Raw genomic sequence first — 22,489 nt, forward strand, 5'->3', positions numbered from 1 at the left:
CACAAATTCATTAAATATAGACAGTCAGGGCTCAGTTTGAATATTATTTTTTTTTAAAGCATTTCATAGCTCTCAGTGTGAGCTAAGGATTGCCTAAACTCTTGAGAGGGAATAAGGAATGTACCTTGTTGAGGATGTGAATTTGGATATCTCTGTCAGCAAAAGCAACAGGAGCCTGGACAGCGCCAAAAAGCTCCTCCCTCACTTGGTTGGGTGGTGAAGAGATCCCACAGGAAAGGGAAATTTGGACTTATCAGGTCAACAGAAATAGTAGGCGGGTCTCAGGATCAGGGGTACTATGTCCTGAAAGCTTCCATCAAGGGATAAACTTTTACTTCTGGTCCATTTTTTGTTCTAATTCCTCTTCCATCACAAGAAAAAAGCAGGGGTTTCCAAATAGTGCACCATACCTCTGCCTTCTCTCTTTTGCCTCTGAAAATGCTCTCACTGAGAGGATTCTTTGTCTCTTGCAGTTCTTGTACTTGCACAGCAGATAAAACACTCACAATAATGAATTTAGTCCAAAGCCCAGATCAATGATTAATTAAGATTAACTCATCAACTATTGACTGTTACTAAGAGACATCCATAATACCCTCATCATGTGGGTTATTCATGATCTTGGGGAAAAATGCTGAATTGTGTTGCTCCATAGGATCAGTTATACAAAACTATTTAGTCCTTTTGACAAGGTTGACCTAGCCATCACCAAAAGGAAAAGGAATTCCCACAAAAAATGTCTACCTACTAAGTCTTTTTCATCTTCTCTGCATACTTCCCTTCTGTATGTTAATATATTAATGATTTTTACCTACAAGATGTCTTAAAGAAGCTTCTCAGGCAGGAGAACTATTAACCAAGTTTCTAGTCATTAGAGGACTATGGCAAATATTGCCCAAAGAAGCCTCCATTCACCATATAAAAGATCTCAAAAAATGTTATAGAGATATGGTTTGAGAGTGATTTTATTATAGGAACGGTAGCTGTTATGGAAAATATTTATGGAAGGATACTCTTTGCCTTGTGAAAACAATTCTCACCACCCCTCAGTTTAGACTGTGGCTTCAGTAATGGATGGGTGAATGCCTGTCCACTGCGGCTCACAAAGGCAGAAACCCCCTAGAAACATTACTTATCATCAGTTTGTCATACAAGGAAACTTTTAAAGAGTAGCCCAACAGTTTGTTAGCCTGAAAGATGTTCACAGACAAAGCAGAAAAGTTGTTATAAGGGGTTAGAACAAAGTTCCTGATACTAATACTCCCACAAGCATATTTCCCACTATAGAAAAAAGTGTACTAGACCTTTATGACATTGTCAATCATATACAGCAAGATATAGAATGCAGGCAGATAATAAATAAACTTCTTCCACTGTGTCTTTTTCATCTGCTTATTAAAACGAGAGTTGCAACTGTAAAAAAGCTTCATTGTGTTTTCTAATGTAACCTCTAATACTATAGTTGACTTCATAAAAGCATGCCAAAATGATGGCACAAAGGAACATAAGGCTCTTATTCTATACATATTTTTATGACCTCCAATATGTTTCATATGTAGAGAGAAATAGCCATTATATATACATACATACATACACACACACACACACACACACACACACACACACACATATATATATTTTTTTGAATGATTGCTAATCATGCACAGTATACTAAACCTCCCACTAAAACACCTTCAAATGTAAGGTGCATTTTTCACTGGTGCAGTCTGTGTTGCTAGTTGTGAAAAAGAGAATCCAGTTTCAGGAAACAGGGGAATGAGTGCCCAGGGCTGCTGATGACAGGATAAGGTCTCTACATTCCCAGCTTGGAATCCCACTGCTCTTTTCCTAGTGCTGAGCAGGAGCCCAGCTTGTTGCCAAAGTAGCAGACTCCACAACAGGAGACTCCACATGACAGTCAGTTCCATCCTTAACCCTAAAATATGATATTTGATTATTACTGCCAAAGGCAATTCATAAGCTGATATATCAATAACTAGAGAAATAAAATTAGATTTCATAGAATATATTAAGACATCTACCCCAAAATCTATGGAGACCTTCTCCAACAAACTACCTTTGCTTGTTTTAGGGAATCCAAATTGGACTGTGAAAGGGGCTTTGTCTGTGCACATGCTGTTGACTTGTCTTTTACTGGCCTGATTCATATTACAGCTTATGGCCAGCTACTCCAGCAATGGCTCCTGTTCCTTAGATTTAAGAGATATTGATATCATAATGTATTGCCACAGTTTGTCCTATTTTACTTTGTTAGAAAATAATCATGTCAATTTATCTGTTCACAGGTAAACAGCTGGTGAAGATATGGTGTATTCTAAGGGCATCTTAAATCAGCTTCACTTTATTCTCAGCAATTTCCCTTTTGAAAGTTAACAAAGGCGCTATAAGACTGTGAATTGACAAACAAAGGGTCACTTGAAATGATTATTTCTGAGCAAGTCTCCAATCTAGTCTCTCTGTTATTTCAGTCCCAGGGGAGCTTCCTGCTCCTGCAGGGTTTCTGACACACTCAGGATGTGGGTTGCAACACTGTGTTTCTTGCACAGAAATAGACCCCAGAGTCCTCAGATGTCAGGCTGCTGAGCTCCATGTCGGCTATGTTGGAGGATTTGTCTGCAGTCAGTTTGGCCTTGTCCTGGAACTTCTGATTGTACTTAGTATTACCATTTGCAGGATCGATCCTTCCAATCCACTCCAGTCCCTGGCCAGTCCTCTGCTTCACCCAGTGTATGTAAGTGTTAGCAATGTTGAAGCCAGAAGCCTTGCAGGACAACTTCACTAAGGCCCCAGGTTTCACCAGCTCAGGCCCAGACTGCTGCAGCTGGACCTGGGAGTGGACACCTGAGGAGAGAGAAAGGCAGAGTGGATGTCATTGTCACCTCAGTCCCTGTTCCTTCTTCAGGTTTGGAACTGGAAAGCCCCTTACCTGTAGCTACTGACACAAGGAAGAGAATGTTCCAGCTCCATCCCATGGTGAGGACCTGTGTGCTCAGTGACTGTGGAGATGACACTGGTCATAAGTTGTTTTTGAGTGTGGAAATCTCTGCTTTTACCAACATAAACTCAAGTAATTTGCATATTCATGAGCAGAAGATTTCTCAGATAAGGACCTAGTCCAGCTGCAGAAGGAGGTAGAGGATGCTTGGGTCAGGCAACTTGATTCTGAGAGCCATGTTCTAATCCTCTCTGAAGAAATGTATAACAAGCTCCTTTTCTGAACCCTGTGCAGATGCTGAAGTTGTAACAATACCTAAGCTCTCAACAGATTTCAGGCCTGAGAATCTTGCTCCACTTTGTGACAAGGTTATCAGATTGATGTACAGATAGTGGCTGTGATGATAATGATAGCAATAGGAAAATTTTAAAACTGCTAAATTTGGAGAATTTGCAGCCTCCTTTCAGATATATGCAATTAATAGTTGCCTTTCCAACACATTATATACTAAGAAACTCACCAAAATGATCAAAAGTAGATATATTTCAGTGATACAATGATTCTACAATAATACAATGATTATTGCAGCAAAATCACAATAACTAAATTATGGAATCAAACTATGTTTCTGTCAACAGAAGATTTCATAAAGAAGACATTTATATAAACAACAGAACAGAAGTTTTTCATCTGTAAGGAATATGGAAGTTATGTCAGTTATAAAAGTGGATTAAACTAGAGATAAATGTATTAATTAACAGCATCTCAGAAACATAGACATTAAATGAGAATCTCATTAGTAGTTTATAGATACTGTCAATCTATGAATGCATACACATAATGATGTATCAGTGAAATTGCCTAGTATAATAAATGTAAAGTATGAGGGGAAAAGAAATAAAGAGTAGAAATTATGAGAGAAATATACACAGCATGCAAAATATATTTATGAAAATTCTAAACACATGTAAAATTGTTATTTTTAAATGTCATAATTTTTATTCTTTTAAATTTTAATACATGTATAAAATATATTATGATCATATCTACCCCTTATAAGCCCATCTTACTCCTCTTGGGATCTTCCAATAAGGCTCTCTCCCAACTTCCTAACATGTTTTGTTTCATTGACTCATAACACAGTGAGTACTATCTATATACACATAGATGGGTTCATTCATCTATGTGTATAGGAAACCTCCAGAAACCTTTCAAAGAAAATTGATTATATTTTCCTCATTAGTCTTCATATGCCAATAGATCCTGAGTATGGTGTAGGGCCATAGGAGTGTCTCTTTATCCAAGTAATAATTTAAAATTGTTATACTATCTTTAGCTATGAGAACAGGGAACAGTGGAATTCAATTCTTGTATGCTATCATATTGGTCCAAGCAATCAAACTATTATTGTTAACCTTTGCATAGATCTCTTTACCTGACCAGCTATTTCACAAGCTTACATGCTATAATTGTGATTGGCTTGTTTTGCTCAGGTCTTGGGCTGGTAACTATAGCTGCTGTGAGTTCTTTTGTATAATGAACATGTCAAGTCCTAAATATAGAATTCCATGACTTGCTACTTCATAGTCTGTATCTTGCATTCTTTCCAATCTTACCTATATTGTGGTCCTTCCCCTTTGGTGGGAGGATGTTATAGATATAGTACTCATCTGTGGCTGAGTACTCCTCCATTCATTCTCAGCACTTTGACCATGAATGTTTGCATTGATCATTACACGGCACACAGAAGCTTCTGTGATCATGGCTGAGAGCAGCATTAATATAAGTATTATAAGGTTGTAACACAAATCTTAAAAGGTCTTATTAATAAAAACAAACCTTGAGCCAGGTATTGGAGTGAACACTGAAAGATCAGGGAAACAGAACAAGCCACAGCTAACCGCCATATGCCTCAGTGTCTGTTCTCAGACTGGAAGCCTTGATATCATACGAATGGATCTCAGCTGAACTGCTGCTAAAAGCTAAAAGCTTAAAAAGGATCTAGTTTCTGATCCTCAAACCTTATGTACTTCTGCTTCCTGCCATCACTTCTGGATTAAAGGCAAGTCACATGTCTACATTTCCATGTGGCTCTGAACTCACAGAGATCAAGGATCTACTGCCTCTGGAATTGGGAGTGGAACACTGTAAAGATCAAGGTGAAACAGAACAAGTTCCCAAGCTAAACCTCATACCTTGCCGAAGTGCTAGCTCATAGCTGAGTCTTTTTGCTTTCCTGACGCAGAACTGGAAGTTCTCTTGTTGAATGACTGCAATTCACTGAAGTGGATCTCAGCTGACAGGGGAACCAAACTGGACTGTGAAAGTAGATTTGTCTGTGCACATGCTGTTGATTTGTCTTTTACTGGCCTAGTTCATATTACAGCTTATTCCCAGCTACTCCAGCAACAATTCCAATCCCTTAGACTTAAGATGTACTTATATCATAATGTTGTGCCTCAGCTTGTCCTATTTTACTTTATTAAAAAGGAACCATGTCAATGGAGGTGTTCACTAGTAAAGAGCTGGTCAAGGTATGGTGTACGCTAAGGGCATCCTGAATCACCATCACTTTATTCCCAGCAGTGCTTTTGAAAAGTTGGCAAAGACACAATATGACTGTGAAATGACAGACAAAGGGACCCTCAGAAATGTCTGGAAATTATTAACAATTAATAGTTGCCTAATTTTATATTTGAGATTGTATTTGTGTTGATGGAATAATTTTGTATTCAGATTATGGTTAAGTTTTATGAAGCTGTTGTTACAATATGTTTACCATAATAATAACTTTAAGAAAAGGGTATGTCAAGCTGGAGAGATATCTAGATAAGAACTGCAGTGTAGTTATTAGTACTGTCTCAGTGGTTCAGTGGTCTAATTCTGATAATTCTCTATGGTTATGTGAGATTATGCTTACAGAAAGCTGAGTAGAAAGTACATGGATGTGATTTGTACTTTAGTTTAAATTCAGAGTCTTTGAACAGAGGTACCTGCATGGGTGGACAGAGCTATTCCCCAAAGAAAGGAGTTATTAATTGTACATCTCAGTTCCAGGCACAAGACAACTCCATATGAGTTCATGATCATAGTGCTCCACAGGTGCTAAAGACAGTATGACATATTGACAGTGCATTTAGTTGACTATAAAAATTCTCTAGTTAGGTCTTATTTCTGAGCATTTAAAATTTGAATATATTTTAAGAGTCAGGTGGGGGTGTAGGACTACCAGGAATCTGTGTTCTAGACACAACTGGAATAATGCACATGCAAACTCACAGAGACTATGACAACGTGCACAGATCCTAAACCCAGTCATGCCAGGTGGAGTCCCAGTGTTGAGAGGGGCACATGGACACAGGCTCACACCCTTAATCAAGAAGTTTCTATAATTAATGAAAACATAGTATTCATTCACAGAGTCTCATTGGCTATACCAACCACACTTAAGGACTGACACATTCCCAGTAGTAGAAGGATAACACAAAATGGACTCAATTTTTATAGATATTTTCTCTCATATCACACTGTGCATTTTGTCTCATTTGTCTTTTGTCTATATAATATGGTTACAGAGCTGTGTCTCCATGGTTTTCTGTGTGCTTGAGTGTGACAGTGCTTATTGTTTTATTTTTGTTTTGTTTTAATTCCAATTTTAAAGTATTTTTTGTCTTTTTGGTTTTTTTTTACCTACAGAGAAAAGAAATACCATGGAATTGGGTAGGAGAGGACAGAAAGGATATCTGGGAGGAGTAGGGTATGGAGATTAGTGATCAGAATATAGTGTATCAATGTTTTATTTTCTTTTAAGTCTTGATAGGTCAGGTGGTAGTGGTGCATGCTTTTAAACCAAGCACTCAGTAGGCAGAGCCACACAGATCTCTGTGAGTTCGAGTGAGATCCAGGAAAGTCACCAAAACTACACAGAGAAATGCTGTCTCAAACAAACAAACAAACAATTAAACTTGATAAAAATAAATGAAAACTGAATAAAATAAACAAGGAAACAAAAATCTGTGATGAGTTTAACAAAGAATCTTACTTGATTATGGAAAAGACACATGTCAATCATAGCAGGTGCAGAACAGCTAGTGGACTCAAGAAAGGAAACCACAGAGGGAGGATCCAGAACCCCTCCACACCAACCTCATCTCTCTACTGGGGATTCTTGGTTCCATTGTGCCCTCTGCTGATCAGGAGCTCCGCTTCAGGTTGGTCTGTCATGGCTCACATTGAAGTTGCACTGTCTCCCTTGAGCAGTAACAGATCCCTGAGACTTCAGTGTTCACAGAGGGCAGCTACAGGGACAAATAGCTCCTGTTTAATCTAGAGATGCTGACTGGATGTTTCAGACACTGATTTTAAGATGTTTCTATACTATCATCAATGCCGCTCTCAATGTCAGGCTCCTCCCTGAGGACAGTTGGATCCAGCTCTAGCAGTTCCCACTTGCAGTAAGGTGACAACAGGGGAGAACAGAGTCTTGACTACCTTTTTCAGACTGTACCTGTGCAGAGCACCTGATGTCAGAGAACCATGGTGAGTCTGAAGCTCAGATACAGGCCTCCCATGTATCTACATGTGAACTCCTAAGACATGCAGATAAAGAGGTCAACAGAATACCACTGTAGTTTGCACAGAAAAGTTAATAGTTGCAGAAAAATTTATTCAAATTGCAAATGAAGTAGAAATTAAGCAAATATGCACTGTGACTCAATCTGTTTCCCACACCGTATTTGCATGCATTTAAAGGAAAGGAAAGAGGGGAGATCTCCTTTACAAGGATCCTCATGGGTGGAGGATATGTGTACATACACAGCTCTATCTCTCCAGGTCTACCTTTCCAATTCTAGAGTCCTCTCATTCCTAGACAGGGCATGAGTTAGTTAAGCTATTCAGAAGCTGAACATCTTCATGGAAGAAGGATGGAATTAAAATATACTCCCAGGTACAGGACAATCCAATAGCACTATGTAGGGATACGTGTGCATGTATGTTTCAATGTCTAAAATATACCCAAAATATTAACACAAAACTACATTCTACATAAATTCAGGCTATTCATGTACATTTTCCTCTAATATCAGGTCATGAATCAGATGCACCTACTGTTGCAGAATATAAGAAGCTGTCTGGTGCATATCTTCTCTTCTATCACTGGTCAGAATTGATATGATGCCCTGTGGATTGTCAGAACAATGATTAAAACTCTCAGGATAATTTTCTCTTCTCACTGTAGAGGAACAGTTATCCCTCCAATTCAGGATACAGGAGGTGCTTTTTTTGGCTTTCTGCATATCTGTTCTCCTGGGTAATATGTATAATGGTGTGCTTCCTATTCCAGTATGGTGGGCTGCTAGTGGCTATCATGGGTGGCAATGTGCAGGAGTTTGGCCTGATTAACCTGTATGGATTTACAAGACAGTTTCCTCCAAGCACTGAATTCATTCACAAAAGTCAAGATTCAGTGACATCACAAAAGATGACATGAGCTTTTTCTCCTAAGTTAAACTTATGTGAGGATCACAATATGGGCTGAGCTGGTGTAATGTGTGTGAAATTGGGCAAGAGTATCCTTAAAATACATGCACACATTGATTTCTAGCATTTTCACTCACTCTTTACTCTGTGGATTATTTCACCCTCTTCACTGTGTGGGCCTGTTTTCATTGATCATAAACACCCAACAGTTCTTTCTGTCACTGTGCTATATTTGATGCTTCTGAACAGCACAGAGCATAACTGCACGATTCCTGAATCCCTTTGCAAAAGGGATTGTGTCTGGATCCTTGTTCTGATCTCCTCACTTGGAATCACTCACAGATTGATATATCATTGTTTCCTTACTGGTAAGATATCTCAGGTGCAGGAAAACAACAGTTTGGATATGTCTCTGGAGATCTCTAGAATGTCCTCCAGCAGAAGTTACAAACAACCTCGAAAAATTTCATGAATCAGCATCTGTAATCAATAAGACACCTTAAGCAAAGCAGGGAGGATGACTGTGACACTCCTGTGTCCCAAAGAGAGGAGAGGATGGCCTTGTGTCACTGTGAGTCAGTGTTCTGTGACAGGCTTGTAATTATAGGGCAGGGTACAAGAACTAGGGGAGACAATGAATGTGAAATCAGGATAAATGGTTATCTCTGAACCTACCCCTCCTCAAATATCATGAAGACTAACTGGGTTGTTGAAGAAATTTTGTTAATAATAATTCAGCAGCAAAGTTGGTCATCTCCTAGGAATTAGACATTGTTTTAATATATGATCAATCATTTCTACACAGGAAACTGACCCAATTATGGCAGAAACCTGTGCTCACATTAACATCAGCACGGGAATATGTGAACAAGTTCATTAATTTAGAACTTCTGCACTCTGACTCTTGCAGGCAATGTGACTAGGAAAACTCCTTATGCAAAGAGTATAATTGTTAGTCCTGGTGTTCTTTTCCTCAGTACTTAACCACAAGTTTAGAGCAAGTCTTCGTGTTACAGTCCTGGTGTTCTTTTCCTCAGTGCTTAACCACAAGTTTTGAACAAGTCTTCGGGTTACTCTTCCCTGCCCTCTCAGGCCCAAGGGAGCTCCTTGCTCCTGCAGACACATTTGCTCCTTTCTGACACACCTCAGATGTGTGCATGACACTTTGCCTTGCACAGTAATAGATGGCAGAGTCCTCAGATGGCAGGTGCTGTGCTCCAAGGAGTCTGTGTCAGAGATGGTGTCTGCATCCAGTCTGGCTCTGCCTGAACCTTCTGTCCATAGTCTGCTCTGCCAGGGCTTCCAAGTGTGTTTCCAATGCATTCAAGCCCATGTCCATGCTCCTGCCTCAGCCAATTCACAGAGGAACTGAGGAAGCTACCTGAGTCAAAGTCCTGGCAGGACACCTGTACTGAATGAAGCTCTAGGAGTTCTCAGTTCAACGCCCACTGTCACAGTAAAACCTGAGAGGGTCACCTGTAGAGAGGATGCCATTGTCACCTCAGTCTCTCTCTCTCTCTCTCTCTCTCTCTCTCTCTCTCTCTCTCTCTCTTTCTCTCTCTCTCTTTCTTTCTCTCTCCCCTGTCCCTCTCCCTCTCCCTGTCCTTCTCCCTCTCTCAGTCCTGGGGCTAGAGATCCATTTACCTGTATCTGCTCTGAAAAGGTAGAGGATGATACAACTCCAGTCCATGCTGAGAATCTGTGTGCTCAGGGACTGTGGACAGAGGCTTCTCCTGTGGTGCTCTCAGGTGTGTGGAGATCCCAATTCTCATCTTCATATTCATGAAGCAATGTGTTTCTTACATCAAGATCTGATCCAGATTGAGACAGAGAAGGTAGAGCTTTTCTGTATCCCTTTCAGTTGTGAGTTCTAGTCAGCCTGGGTAAAAATTCTAATTAGAGACCAGCTTGACTTCCTCATATTCAATGGGTCATGTTAGTGTTATCTTCTTCAGTGGGGTGTATTATAGAAGGATAGGGTGTTGAGAGGATCTGGGAGGAAAACTTTGATCAGAATACCTTGCATGAAAGTTTTATTTTCAATGAAAGAACAGTAATGTGCCTGTATTACATCCTGTATCCTGGTTCAAATTCACTTTTTTTTGAAAAAAAAAATAGTTGATTATCCCAAATCAGTTCGTGGAGAGCAACCACTAGTTCATTGCATGCCTGGCAGTCCTATCACAATGCAATGTATACAGCTGGAGGTAATAGACCCTGGGTTAGAATGTACTGTTGAGATCCTGCTACATGGACAAGTATGCAAACTCCCTTTTAGGTCTTTATGTTCATAATCATTGTTCTGCTCATGGTTTGGGTCAAAGGAACTTCTTTCCTCATTCTAGAGAGTGATAGCAAATGCAGAGACTAGCAACAGAGCCAAAGTGTTTTAGATAGAGAACTGTGGAGTGCAAAGCATTAAAGGAATCATAGATAGCATCTCCTCCGAGGATTAGGGAACATCATGTAAGATGAGGTGGAAAGATCATAAGAGCTAGACTATGGACAGAAGTGCTGTGAAATACTGTCTTTGGATGTGACAAGGCCATCCTAACCATAAAGATTCAGAGGATATGGCCATTGAGAAAGGCAAGAGAAAAGGAAGGGCGAAGGTTGAGAGAGAAAAAGGTCAGCAAGAGTGGATGAGAAGGGGGTCACCAGGAGTGGATGAGAAGGGTCAGCAGGAGTGGATGAGAAGGGTCAGAAGGACTGGATGAGAAGGTGGTCAGCAGAAGTGGATGAGAAGGGGGTCAGCAAGAGTGGATGAGAAGGGGGTCAGCAGGAGTGGATGAGAAGGTGGTCAGCAGGAGTGGATGAGAGGGTGGTCAACAGGAGTAGATGAGAAGGTGGTCAACAGGAGTGGATGAGAAGGTGGTCAGCAGGAGTGGATGAGAAGGGTCAGCAGAAGTGGGGGATGGGGAAAAAAGTGCAACATGGGTAACAAGATACAACAGGAATAAGGAGATTTATCTCACTGTGTTCTGTTTCTTTACTCTGCGGAACATTTCCCTTGCTGCACACACAAACTCTGTGACATGCTATTTGTACACTTCACCATGTTTGAGGATTTTGCCAGTTACCACCACAGAAATTGCATTGATTTTTGTAATATTTGTGTTTGGTATAAATGGGACTTGTTCTCATCTTACATCTATTTTAATATAATTATCTACAAATGACAAAGCTAGCACATGTCTGTAGGGTAAGGGTGATGCCTATTGTTGAGGAATCTTCCCTGATCCCACAAACTATTACATGCAATGTGGCTTTACCACAAATGTGACTCAAGCAGAACTGTCTGCAGCACACATAAAGCAGAGCAGATTCACACAAGTTTAGTCTTCTCCTGTAAATGAGGACACTTCTGTCTTTTTATGTCCAGCAATGAGTTACTCAATAAGGGACGTGGACAGTTAGGTGAATGGTTTTCCTCACTGTCCACAAGAATCATGCATGAAATAAAGTACATTTTAATAATACATTTTGTGAGCTAATGCTGTTCTCACACCAATCTTGGCTCAAGGAAAATGTCTGTTTTCAACTGATAATAAAGAGATGGATGGAAAACAAGAAATCATTTTTCCCTTTGCTGTAAGTGTTTTGTTTTTGTTTTTGTTTTGTTTTTGTTTTTGAGACAGGGTTTCTCTCTGTAGTTTTGTGCCTTTCCTGGAACTTGCTTTGTAAACCAGGCTGGCCTAGAACTCACACAGATCCACCTGCCTCTGCCTCCCAATTGCTGGGATGAAAGGCTTGCGCCACCACTGCCTGGCTGTGGTAGACTCTTGATAGAGTGCCACCAAGGGCAAGACATTCCTGAAACAAGACTCAGTGGCCCGAAGGTAATCACCGTGAAGAAGGACAATATAGTTCGCAGAGACCTGGGCACTGAGAGCTAGAGCTTGCTCTCAGCAGGAGAACCATCTGTCCATCTCCAAAAAGTGGTATGTGGTGTTGGAACAGAACATGGTGAGTCCTTCATCTACAGAATATTTTATTTAGCAAACTGATGCCCAGATTAACTCTGTACTTTTTCATATTCCAAGAGTTTATGATATGAGATGGTTGAAGGAATCAGGGATATATGGACTGAAAATTTACCAACAACCTTCCTCAAATCCCCCCAGTGCACAGCCTGGGCCTCAGCAGAGTTTAAGGTAAATGGTTCGTGCCTGTTTAGAACAAAGGTCTGAAGTTTTTCTAGATGAACAAAATGTGATGGGACATATGATGATGATGAAAGTTACAGATTTAGTAATTGAATCAGCTGGAAATATAAATGGGTCAGATCTGTGCCTGATGTGCACAGTTCTCAGGGAAAGCAGAACGACTGGAGACTTTGGGTGACTCTCCAGGCAGCCAGCTGTCTCTGCAGGTCTAGATTTTTGGAAGTTGCTTACAATGCTCTTCCTGTTTAATAGGTAACATTATATCCTTCTGAGGTCTTTGATGTAGTTTAAGACTAGATAGTTACAGTAATAATTTTCCTTAGCTATGATAAAAGATAAATTAGATATGAAACTTTAGACTCACAAATATAGGATAGATAATAAAATAATTTCTTCCATTTTGCCAAGTACAAATAAAATAGATATTTTAACAGTAATTCTTACTTGATAACTGTTCTATTATATGTAATTTTACTATGTGAAAGTTAAAATCTTCCTTTTTGATTAGACAGAAAAGGGGAAACCCTGTGGGATAACGCTTTTGTACACTGGTCTATTTAAACACTGATTGGCCAGTAGCCAGGCAGGAAGTATAGGAGGCGAGCAGCCTAGGAGAATGCTGGGAAGAGGAACGGAGTCAGGAGTAACCAGCCAGACACAGAGGAAGAAAGATGAAAAGGCAGAACTGAGAAAAGGTACCAAGCCACTTGGCTAAACTTAGATAAGAAATATGGGTTAATTTAAGTGTAAGAACTAGTCAGTAATAAGCTTGGGAAAATGCCTGAGCAGTTATAATTAATATAAGCTTCTGAGTGATTATGTTATAAGCAGCTGAGGGACTGTGCAGCTAGCAGGACACAGAAAAACTTACAGCTACATGTTATGGTGTATGGATCAATGATTGGGGCTTCACTTCCCTGTGGTTACCCTAATCCCAAACACTGTCCTAGTCAGAATACCACTGAGACTTTGCTCTGAATCTCATGAGGGAGAAGCCTCACTGTCACCCTGTATCTTTCTAAGCATTTCTGCATTTAGAGGTGATTCTTTTTGCACTTAGTTCATGTTAGACAGTAGGCATGTATTTTATATTGAGGCAAAATGGAACCCTGTTTTCCCAGATGTCACAGACCATAAATGTAGACAGCATTCTGAGAAATCATTAGATGGAGTGAAAGGTGAGAACCAAGAAATTAGCACTCGGGTTATATCTGCACACATTTCTACAAAGTATCTGTTCCCCAAGAACAAACTACACCCCCTGCAGGGAGGGAGGTTTGTGTCAGGGTTTACACTCAAGATTGCTCACTGTGTATCTACTACAGTAATAAATGGCTGTGTCTTAGACTCTTAAGCTGTTCATTTGCAGGTAGAGGCTGCTTTTGGAATCATCTCCTGAGATGGTAAATCTTCTTTTCACAGACTGCACATAGTATACTACATTATTACTACCTTTGATCATAATTAGAGCAACCCACTCCAGCCCCTTCCCTGGAGCCTGGCAGACCCAGTTCATGCAGTAGTCACTGAAGGTGAATCTAGAGGCTGCACAGGAGAGTTTTAGGGAAATTCCAGGCTGCACCAAGTCTTCCCCAGACTCCACCAGCTGTACCTCACACTGGACACCTGCAAACAGAAAATCATGTCAGTAAAATTTCCACTGTCTCTCAGACTCATGTCCACTCACACACTGAGTATCTTTCCTTATCTATTAATTACTTTTGAAAAGGGCAACGAGGAAAACCCAGCTCAGTCTCGACTCCATGTTAGATATAATGATCACAGAATGAGAGGACCTGTAAGTCCAGATCTGGGAGCTTCTCTCAGAGCTGTAGCGTCAGGGCTGATTTTCATGAGCAGAGGGGAACATTATTTGCATGTCTTCCTGCTATATCATTACTTCAAGGGTAGGAGACATAGAGGAGATGAAATAAGGGCCAAAGTCACATTTATAGCATCAAAGAATCACTTATTGTCCTATCTCTGTCACTAACAGGACACAGCTCAGCTGATAGAGTTCATCAGCTAAAGTGTTCATGGGTTCATCCCCAGCACTGCATTATAGGCAAGAGATAGGAGCAAGAGAATAATAGGATCGAGTTCTGATTGGGATACATGAACTGTGGCTCAAAAAAAGAGAAGAGAGGAGAAGAGAGAAAGGAAGAAAGAAAAAAGAAGGAAGGAAAGAAGAAATGATACTTCTTAGTATGAATTCATAGTTATTAACAATAAAAATATAACTTTGCAACCTTACTTTATTATACTTTGTACATGTAAATTCCTCTGATGTCTTAGCCAAACTTATAAAATACATTGATAGGAAATTAAGAAAAGAAAAACTAAATTGTGATAATTTAAGCAATGTTGTATAAGGATTTGTCTATAATGAATTCATACCTAAAACTGATTTGCAATATGTGGATGAAGCTATTCCAGTTCAGTGGTACAGTATAGCATGGATAAAGCTCCATAATTGATGCTCAAAAATTAAAATAACTGTTATATAAAATAAAAACTATCTGTGTTTATTCAATAGTTTATTCAATATCTGAGTTTGGTCAATTTTAAAAACACATTGAAGACCTGTGTTTACCACTTAGATCCTCCAGGCCTGACCTACCCCACCCACAGTGCAGGCCTCCTTCTGCCCATCCCAAAGGCACTCCCACCTCTTCTGTGACTTCCCTAAGACACCAGGTAGGCTCATTTCTTTCCATGACACATTCTTCTTCTCTCCAGATCCTCATGGAGTTGTCTTTATCTTCCCAGGAGCTAGGTCTGCTCTTACAGAAAAGTACTACGTGCCCTCTAGAGACTTCTCCTCCCTGTACCACTAGGGAGTCCAGCCCCTTTTTCCCTACAGCCTACTCTCTTCCTGTGACATACCTTCCCTTCACATCATGTTGTCTTTGCTCTTTCCCATATTTTAAGTGCTGGGTAGACATTGCTATTTCTTACCTGATAAGCCTCCTGCTCCTCAAGATTCTTGCATCCAAGTACTGTCAGACTGTCTGGCATTCCAGAATGGGAACAGGTTCAATCTTTGTCAGTCAGTCAGTCAGAATTACAATCAGATATTGTTTCATTGTTCTGACAAAAGATACTCTGCATGCTACCAAAGGAGAAATGTAAACAGCTACCCAACTACAAACCCCTTGATTTACAATAGTGTCCAGCCTGCAAGGTACAAATATATTTTTTTAACTGTGTTCTAAAAACTTATCCTTATACCCTCATATAAAAGCTCCCACTCCATCCTCAAGGAAGCTTTTGTCTACTGGGCCTCTTTGCTATCCACTGTTGGGGCTGATCACTGAATGGAGAACCTGGGATTCTAGGGCTAGGGTTTTCTGCCAGAACCACAGGGTAAACGCTGGGTTGTTTCCATGAGCACAGTGAAGTCATATCTGCATGTACTGCTGATAAAATCTGGCAAGTAGAAATCTGAAGAGCATAGTAGCCAGAATTAAATGTTTACCTTGTGGAAGTTTCATTAAATGTTATTGTATTTAAGAACACAAATCATTTAGCCATACTTTGAGTACTGGCATACTCCTATTTTTTATACATAAGAATAAGAATCAAATTTATGAAATTAGTATGGATAATTCTCAAAAAGGTGAAAATTGATCATTATATAAGTCCACTTTACTTCTTGACATATACAGAAAAGACAAAATATTGTACTACAAAGAAAGTTACTCAGTCATGTTCATTGCCCATCTAGGCACAAAAGCTAAGAAATGAAACAAGCTACATGTATTTTCAAGAATGGACAATGAAAATGAGGTACTTATAAATAACTGAATTCTGTTAATGTGTGAATAAACATAAAACAATAAAAATATATAGGTAAGAGGATGGTGTATTAGCTGGTTTTCTGTGTCAATTTGACACAAGCAAAATTTGGCAGAGAAGAAGGAGACTTTGTGGAGGAAATGCCTCCCTGAGATCCATCTGTAAAGCATTTTCTCATCTAGTGACCAATGGGGGAGGGCCCAGACCATGGTGAGTGGTGCCATCCCTGGACTTGCAGTCCTGGGTTCTATCAGAAGGCAGACTGAGAAAATGAGGGGAAGCAAGCCAGTAAACAGCACCTCTTCATGCCTTCTACATCAATGCCTGCCTCCAGGATCCTTTCCTGTTTGAGTTCATGTCCTGACTTCCTTAAATAATGAAGGCCAATTTGAGAGTGTAATCCAAATAAATTATTTTCTCCCCAACTTGCTGTTTGGTCATGGTGGTTCTTCACAGTCATCAAAACCTCAAGAAAGACTGAATTAAAAATGATTATACTTAATGAGGTAACCTACATGCATAAATACAAACACATGTTCTTCCTAATTGTGGATTTAGAGATTCCATCTCCAGATCTTTAGATTTCAGTAAATAACATGGAGTAAACATGCAAGACAGGTAAACAGAAATTGACGTTTTCATTCATTGTCTTCCAGAAGTTGATAGTAAATTTTAATTTTTGAAGACACCACACCCTGTGGACAAAGGACTTGGAGTAATCAATCTGGCACAGACCTGGAAGCCTCCTGCCCCAAGGATGAGCTCTCCTAGCACTAGATGGTGCTGTACAAACTGCCAGAGGAGAAAAGCAATCAATAGACTCAATGAACCATGAAGCCTATGAAGTACAACAAGAAGTTGCCCTGCAAGATATGCCCAAAGTGCAGTAGCGACACTTTTATATTAGAGCATGAGCTGTGTAATTATACTTCAGGCTTATTCAATTCAGTGGGAAAAAGCCCTCGCACAATAAACCTAATGTCGCATGTATTATTGGAGAGTTTATAGAACTTATTAACTACCATTTTCCTTGACAAATATAATTTCCATGTTTTTTCTATTTTTAAAACTAAAATATATTGTTTTAACATTCCACTTTCTGATTACAGTTTCCCTATCCCATCTCCTCCCATGTCCTCCCTCATCTGCCAAAAGGAAAAGTAGACAGGAGCTCCATCTTTAACCTAGACGCTATCTCCAACAGATAACCACTCTCATAGAAAAAACAGTGTTCTCAAACGGATTCTCACTGGCTGTATAAATCTTTCTTATGGTAAGGCCTCATGCACAACAGTAGATGGACAACACAATACAAACTCAATGGTATTTGGGAAGGAGATTTATCTCACAATGCTTTGTCAGGTCATTTTTCTTTCCTTGCAGAATTCCACCCCCTTCCATGCTCTCTGACATTAAAAACCAATGAGCACCTAAAAATAATAATGAAATAAATATAATAAAGACAATCAAACATGAATTGGACAAAATATAGAAATGAGCCCAATAAAAAGCATAAGAAACATATATAAACAGACACAAATACATTTGCTCACACACAGAATTTTCATAAAAAAGCAAAACTGGAAACCATAATTTATGTGCAAAGTATCTGTCAGAGTGGTTTATAGAGTCATTGAGAATCCATTTACAAATTATTGTTCTTGTTTGGTTCTCTCTTTGAGATCTGTTTAAGGTCAGGGATGGTAGCTTGTATCCATGTCTAGCACTGGTTTAGCACTGGGATCCCATCTGGCTTCTATGTGTGCATAAAATTTCATAATGTAACTGGTAACCACATTCTTTCAAATTAAAGACTGAAAAGGAGATAATTCTTTTAGAACTCAATGAGATTACATTGGATCTTAAAAGAACATAAGAAAATGAAAATTATGATTTCTTTCTTTAAACACCACACAATAGTTCACATATATTTTTGTGAAACACTAATTTATGCAGCACTATTGTGGGTGACTATGGCAAGTTTCCTCTCAATGTCTTGGTATCTGAGGGAAATGAATTATGTGCTTTTTTGGCAGGAGGAAAATAACAATTTGTGATTTGTAATAAAATTTGCAGCATCATATCTCTCTCTGTCTCTGGGATTTCATGATGAGTTATTAAGACACTCAAATACCTCTGTGGAGATTTGTCCTGCATGCAACATGAGGAGCCTGAGCACTTCAAAATGCCTTGGCAGTAGGTATCAGATGACTCCTTGAATTGTGGTCTTATATCCACTCAGTAGATGACTTACTAGTACACTATAGCATCTTATTCTTTTCAGAGTTCAGATGTGGAAGATTCCCCTGTCTTCTTGTTAATCCTTATTTTCCAGTTGGAGGAGTCAGGAGGGTACTTTCTTAAATCACCGTTATTTCAAACAACAATTTGAATTCAATATAGACTTGCATAATCTCTTGCAGGGAACCATGGACATGTGGTATAGCTTTTTGTGAGAGGTAAGCCTTCTAAGTTTTATGGGTTACGGTTCATGGCTATTAGGATACTGTATGGATTTCACTTCTTGAGAAATCCTGGCACTCCCTCAGGCCATGTAACATTCAAGTCATTCCCTAGAAATCAATGGAATATATAGACTTTTCACAAAAATAATTCTTCGACATTAATCATGCTTACCCTTTATAGCTTATCAATGACATTCTATCATGGCAGGCACAATTTTTTTTTGAGGCAACTGCCATTATATTCTGTTCTTGATAAGGGTATAAAAAGTCTGATTTTAAAAATAAAACACTAAAATTGTCTTGGCTTCAGGCTTGCTGAGACTCCTTTACCTGGTCTGATTTTCATTCCCACTGACCATAGGCAGGTAATCCTGACTCATAAGTAAACATTGGCTGGCAAATATAACCTTTAACATAGAATTGGTCTAGGGGTTTCATGCCTGTCCCAACACATTTTCCATATGATTGCATCTATACTAATCATAGTACATTCATATTCATATTATGGAGAGAATGTCTTATAGAGGAACATGAAAAATTAAGGTTCAAAGATAAAGTCTTTTCACTAATATCACACCCTTGAGATTACTAAGTGTCACAGCAATTATCTTAAACCAATGTTCTTTAGAACAAATGTGACCAATAATTGACTGTGAATGATGATGTATCAATGTTGATCCTTGTTCTCTAAAGGGTTGAGATGATAGGGCCGGATGCTGGGACTGGGAAGGCAGAAAATATGAGATCAGAGAATAATGCATAATTGAACTGGACTATACCCTCTAAATATGTGAGAGACAGTTGTGTATGGGTCTGTTTGAGGGGCTCCTGGCAGTGTGATCAGGATCTATCCCTGGTGCATGAGTTAGCATTGTGGATCTAATTACCTATTGTCAGGAACCTTGCTTACTCTTTATGTAGGGAGAGGGCCTTGTTCCAGCTTTGACTGAATGTACCAGGCTTAGCTCTCTCCCCATGAGAGGACTTAACCTTTTAGAGGAGAGGATGCGTGGTAGGTCTGGGGGAACAGGAAGAGGAATGAGAGGAGGGTCTGTGGTTGGTATGTAAAATGAATAAAAATTTAAAAATATAAATAAAATAAATTAAAAAACATATTCTCAATTAACATGTACATATATTAGATCAATTTATGAGTTTTGTGGAAAAATAGCACTTTTATCTTGTGTCTTAAGGTTTTATTTGCTGTGCCGAGGCACCACGATTATGGCAACTCTTATGAAAGAGAATATTTCATTAGGCCTATCTTCCACTCTCAGAAACGTAGTCCATTAACTTCATGGTGGGAAGCATGTTGGCACATAGGCAGACATACTGCTGGAGAAGGAGCTGAAAAATCTAGATCTGGATCAGCAGGCAGAAAGAAGTGATTGCAGATCTCAAAGTCCACTCCCTTGTCACACACTTCCTCCAACAAAGCCACACCTCCTAATAGGGACATTCCTTATGGGCCTATGTGGGTCATTTAATTCAAACATTACATTCCACTTCCTGACCCCCATAAGGTTGTAGCCATATCCCGATACAAAATGAATTTAGCCCAACTTCACAATTCCCCATAGTCTACTAAAGTCACAATCTTGTTTAAAAGTCCAAAGACTTTTCTGAGATTCAGGCAATCTCTTAACTATTATGACCTGTAAGACCAAAATGAAAAATCAGATCACATCCTTCCAACTTATAATGGCAATGAATACACATAACCATTACAAAAAGGTGGAAAGATAACATAGTAAGAAAATGCTGGACAACAATAAGAACAAGAGCAAACACCAGATTCTGCATCTCCATGTCTTTTTTTTTTTTTGGTTATTTTCTTTTTTTAAAATTTATTACATTTGTGTTTTAATTTTACACATCAGCCATGGGTTCCCCTGTCCTCCCTTCTTCCCACCCCTGTCCCCTACTTCCCGCCAGCCCCTCCCCTGCATTCCCATCTCCTCCAGGGCCAAGACTCCCCTGGGGATTCATTTCAACCTGGTGGATTCAGTACAGGCAGGTCCAGTCTCCTACTTCCATGCTGAGCAAAGTGTCCCTGTGTAAGTCCAAAGTTCAAAACTGCCAGCTCATGTACTAAGGACAGGTCAGGGTCCCACTACCTGGGTGCCTCCCAAACAGTTCAAGCTATTCAATTGTCTCACTTATACAGAGCCTGATCCAGTTGGGAGCACCACAGCTTTTGGTTCATAATTCATGTGTTTCCATAGTTTGGCTATTTGTCCCTGTGTTTTTCCAATCTTGGTCTCAACAATTCACACTCTTACTGTCCCTCTTCCTTCTCAACGATTGGACTCCTGGAGCTCCACCTGGGGCTTTGCCAAGGATCTCTGCATCCACCTCCATCAGTTATTGGATGAGAGATCCAGTTCAACGGTTAGGGTGTTTGGCCATCTGATCACCAGACTATGTCAGATCAGGCTTTCTTTCAACCATTGCTAGTAGTCTACAGTGGTTGTATCATTGTGGATTTCTAGGGACCTCTCTAGCACTTTGCTTCTTCCTGTTCTCATGTGGTCTTCATTTATCATGGTATGTTATTGCTTGTTCTACCTTTCTGTTCTTGATCCAGCTGGGATCTCCTGCTCCTCTAAGCTCTCTATCCCTCGAACTTTTCCCTTCATTACTCCCACTGTCATCCAGGTTGTTCATGTAGATCTCATGCATTTCTCTGTCATTGGGCGATCTTGTGTCTTTCCTAGGGTCCCGTTTTATAGGTAGCCTCCCTGGATTTGTGTAGCAGTCTAGTCATCTTTGTTTTACATCTAGTATCCTACTATGAGTGAGTACATACCATTTTTGTCTTTCTGAGTCTGGGTTACCTCACTCCATATCTTATGTCAAAACACTCTTCAGATAACAAATTCCTCTCAGATTTTTTCACTGTAAAACAGTTATTTCTCTTGGGCTGCTTTATTTCCTGTTATTAGATTTTCTTGGAAATTATCTCCAATGTCCTGGGGTATCAAAGAAAATCCAAGCATCACCTTCACAGCTTCACACAATGACCTCTATATGCCTCCATGAAGGGATACTCCTGCCATATACTTGACTTTAGTGGCTTTCCTTCATCTCAGAGGGGAGATTCCATAACCTCTTTGTTCTATAATTGACTCTAAAGCCAGAATGAAATGGCCAAAGCTGCCAAGATCACTTGATTATTGGGCCTGAAACATGGTCCCTCATTCATTTACATTTTCTCCAGATTTCTATTTTTTTTATTATTTTCCTAGCTGCCTGTAGCATGAATTTTAACAGGTCTTATTAATAAAATCAAACCTGATCCAGGTATTGGGGTGAATGCTGGAAGATCAGAGAAGCAGAACAAGCCACAGCCACCTCACTTTACCAGTTCCTCAGCTGATTCTTTTACCTCAGAATAGAAAGTTCTGAGTCCTCATCCATATGGATCTCAGCTGAACTGTGCCATTCAAAGCCTAAATGCTTAACCAGCCTAGTTCATGATTTTTGTGCTTTATATACCTTTCTGCTTTCTGCCATTACTTCCTGGGTTTAAAGGCTCATTTCCTGGGATTAAAGGCATGAGTCACCATGCCTGGCGTGTTTTGAGTATGTCTTTAAACTAACAGAGATATGCATGGATCTCA

At 39.6% G+C, this 22,489-nt stretch overlaps 1 gene segment (V, D, J or C); it reads right to left on the reverse strand.

The window, feature by feature from the left end:
• Positions 1–2,530: 2,530 nt before the first annotated feature.
• On the reverse strand, positions 2,531–2,993 carry LOC118576610. The segment is given in 2 exon segments: positions 2,531–2,862; positions 2,948–2,993. Coding segments are annotated over 2 exon segments (378 nt in total).
• Positions 2,994–22,489: the final 19,496 nt, after the last annotated feature.

Source organism: Onychomys torridus, unplaced genomic scaffold, assembly GCF_903995425.1.
Source record: "Onychomys torridus unplaced genomic scaffold, mOncTor1.1, whole genome shotgun sequence".
NCBI lineage: Eukaryota > Metazoa > Chordata > Mammalia > Rodentia > Cricetidae > Onychomys > Onychomys torridus.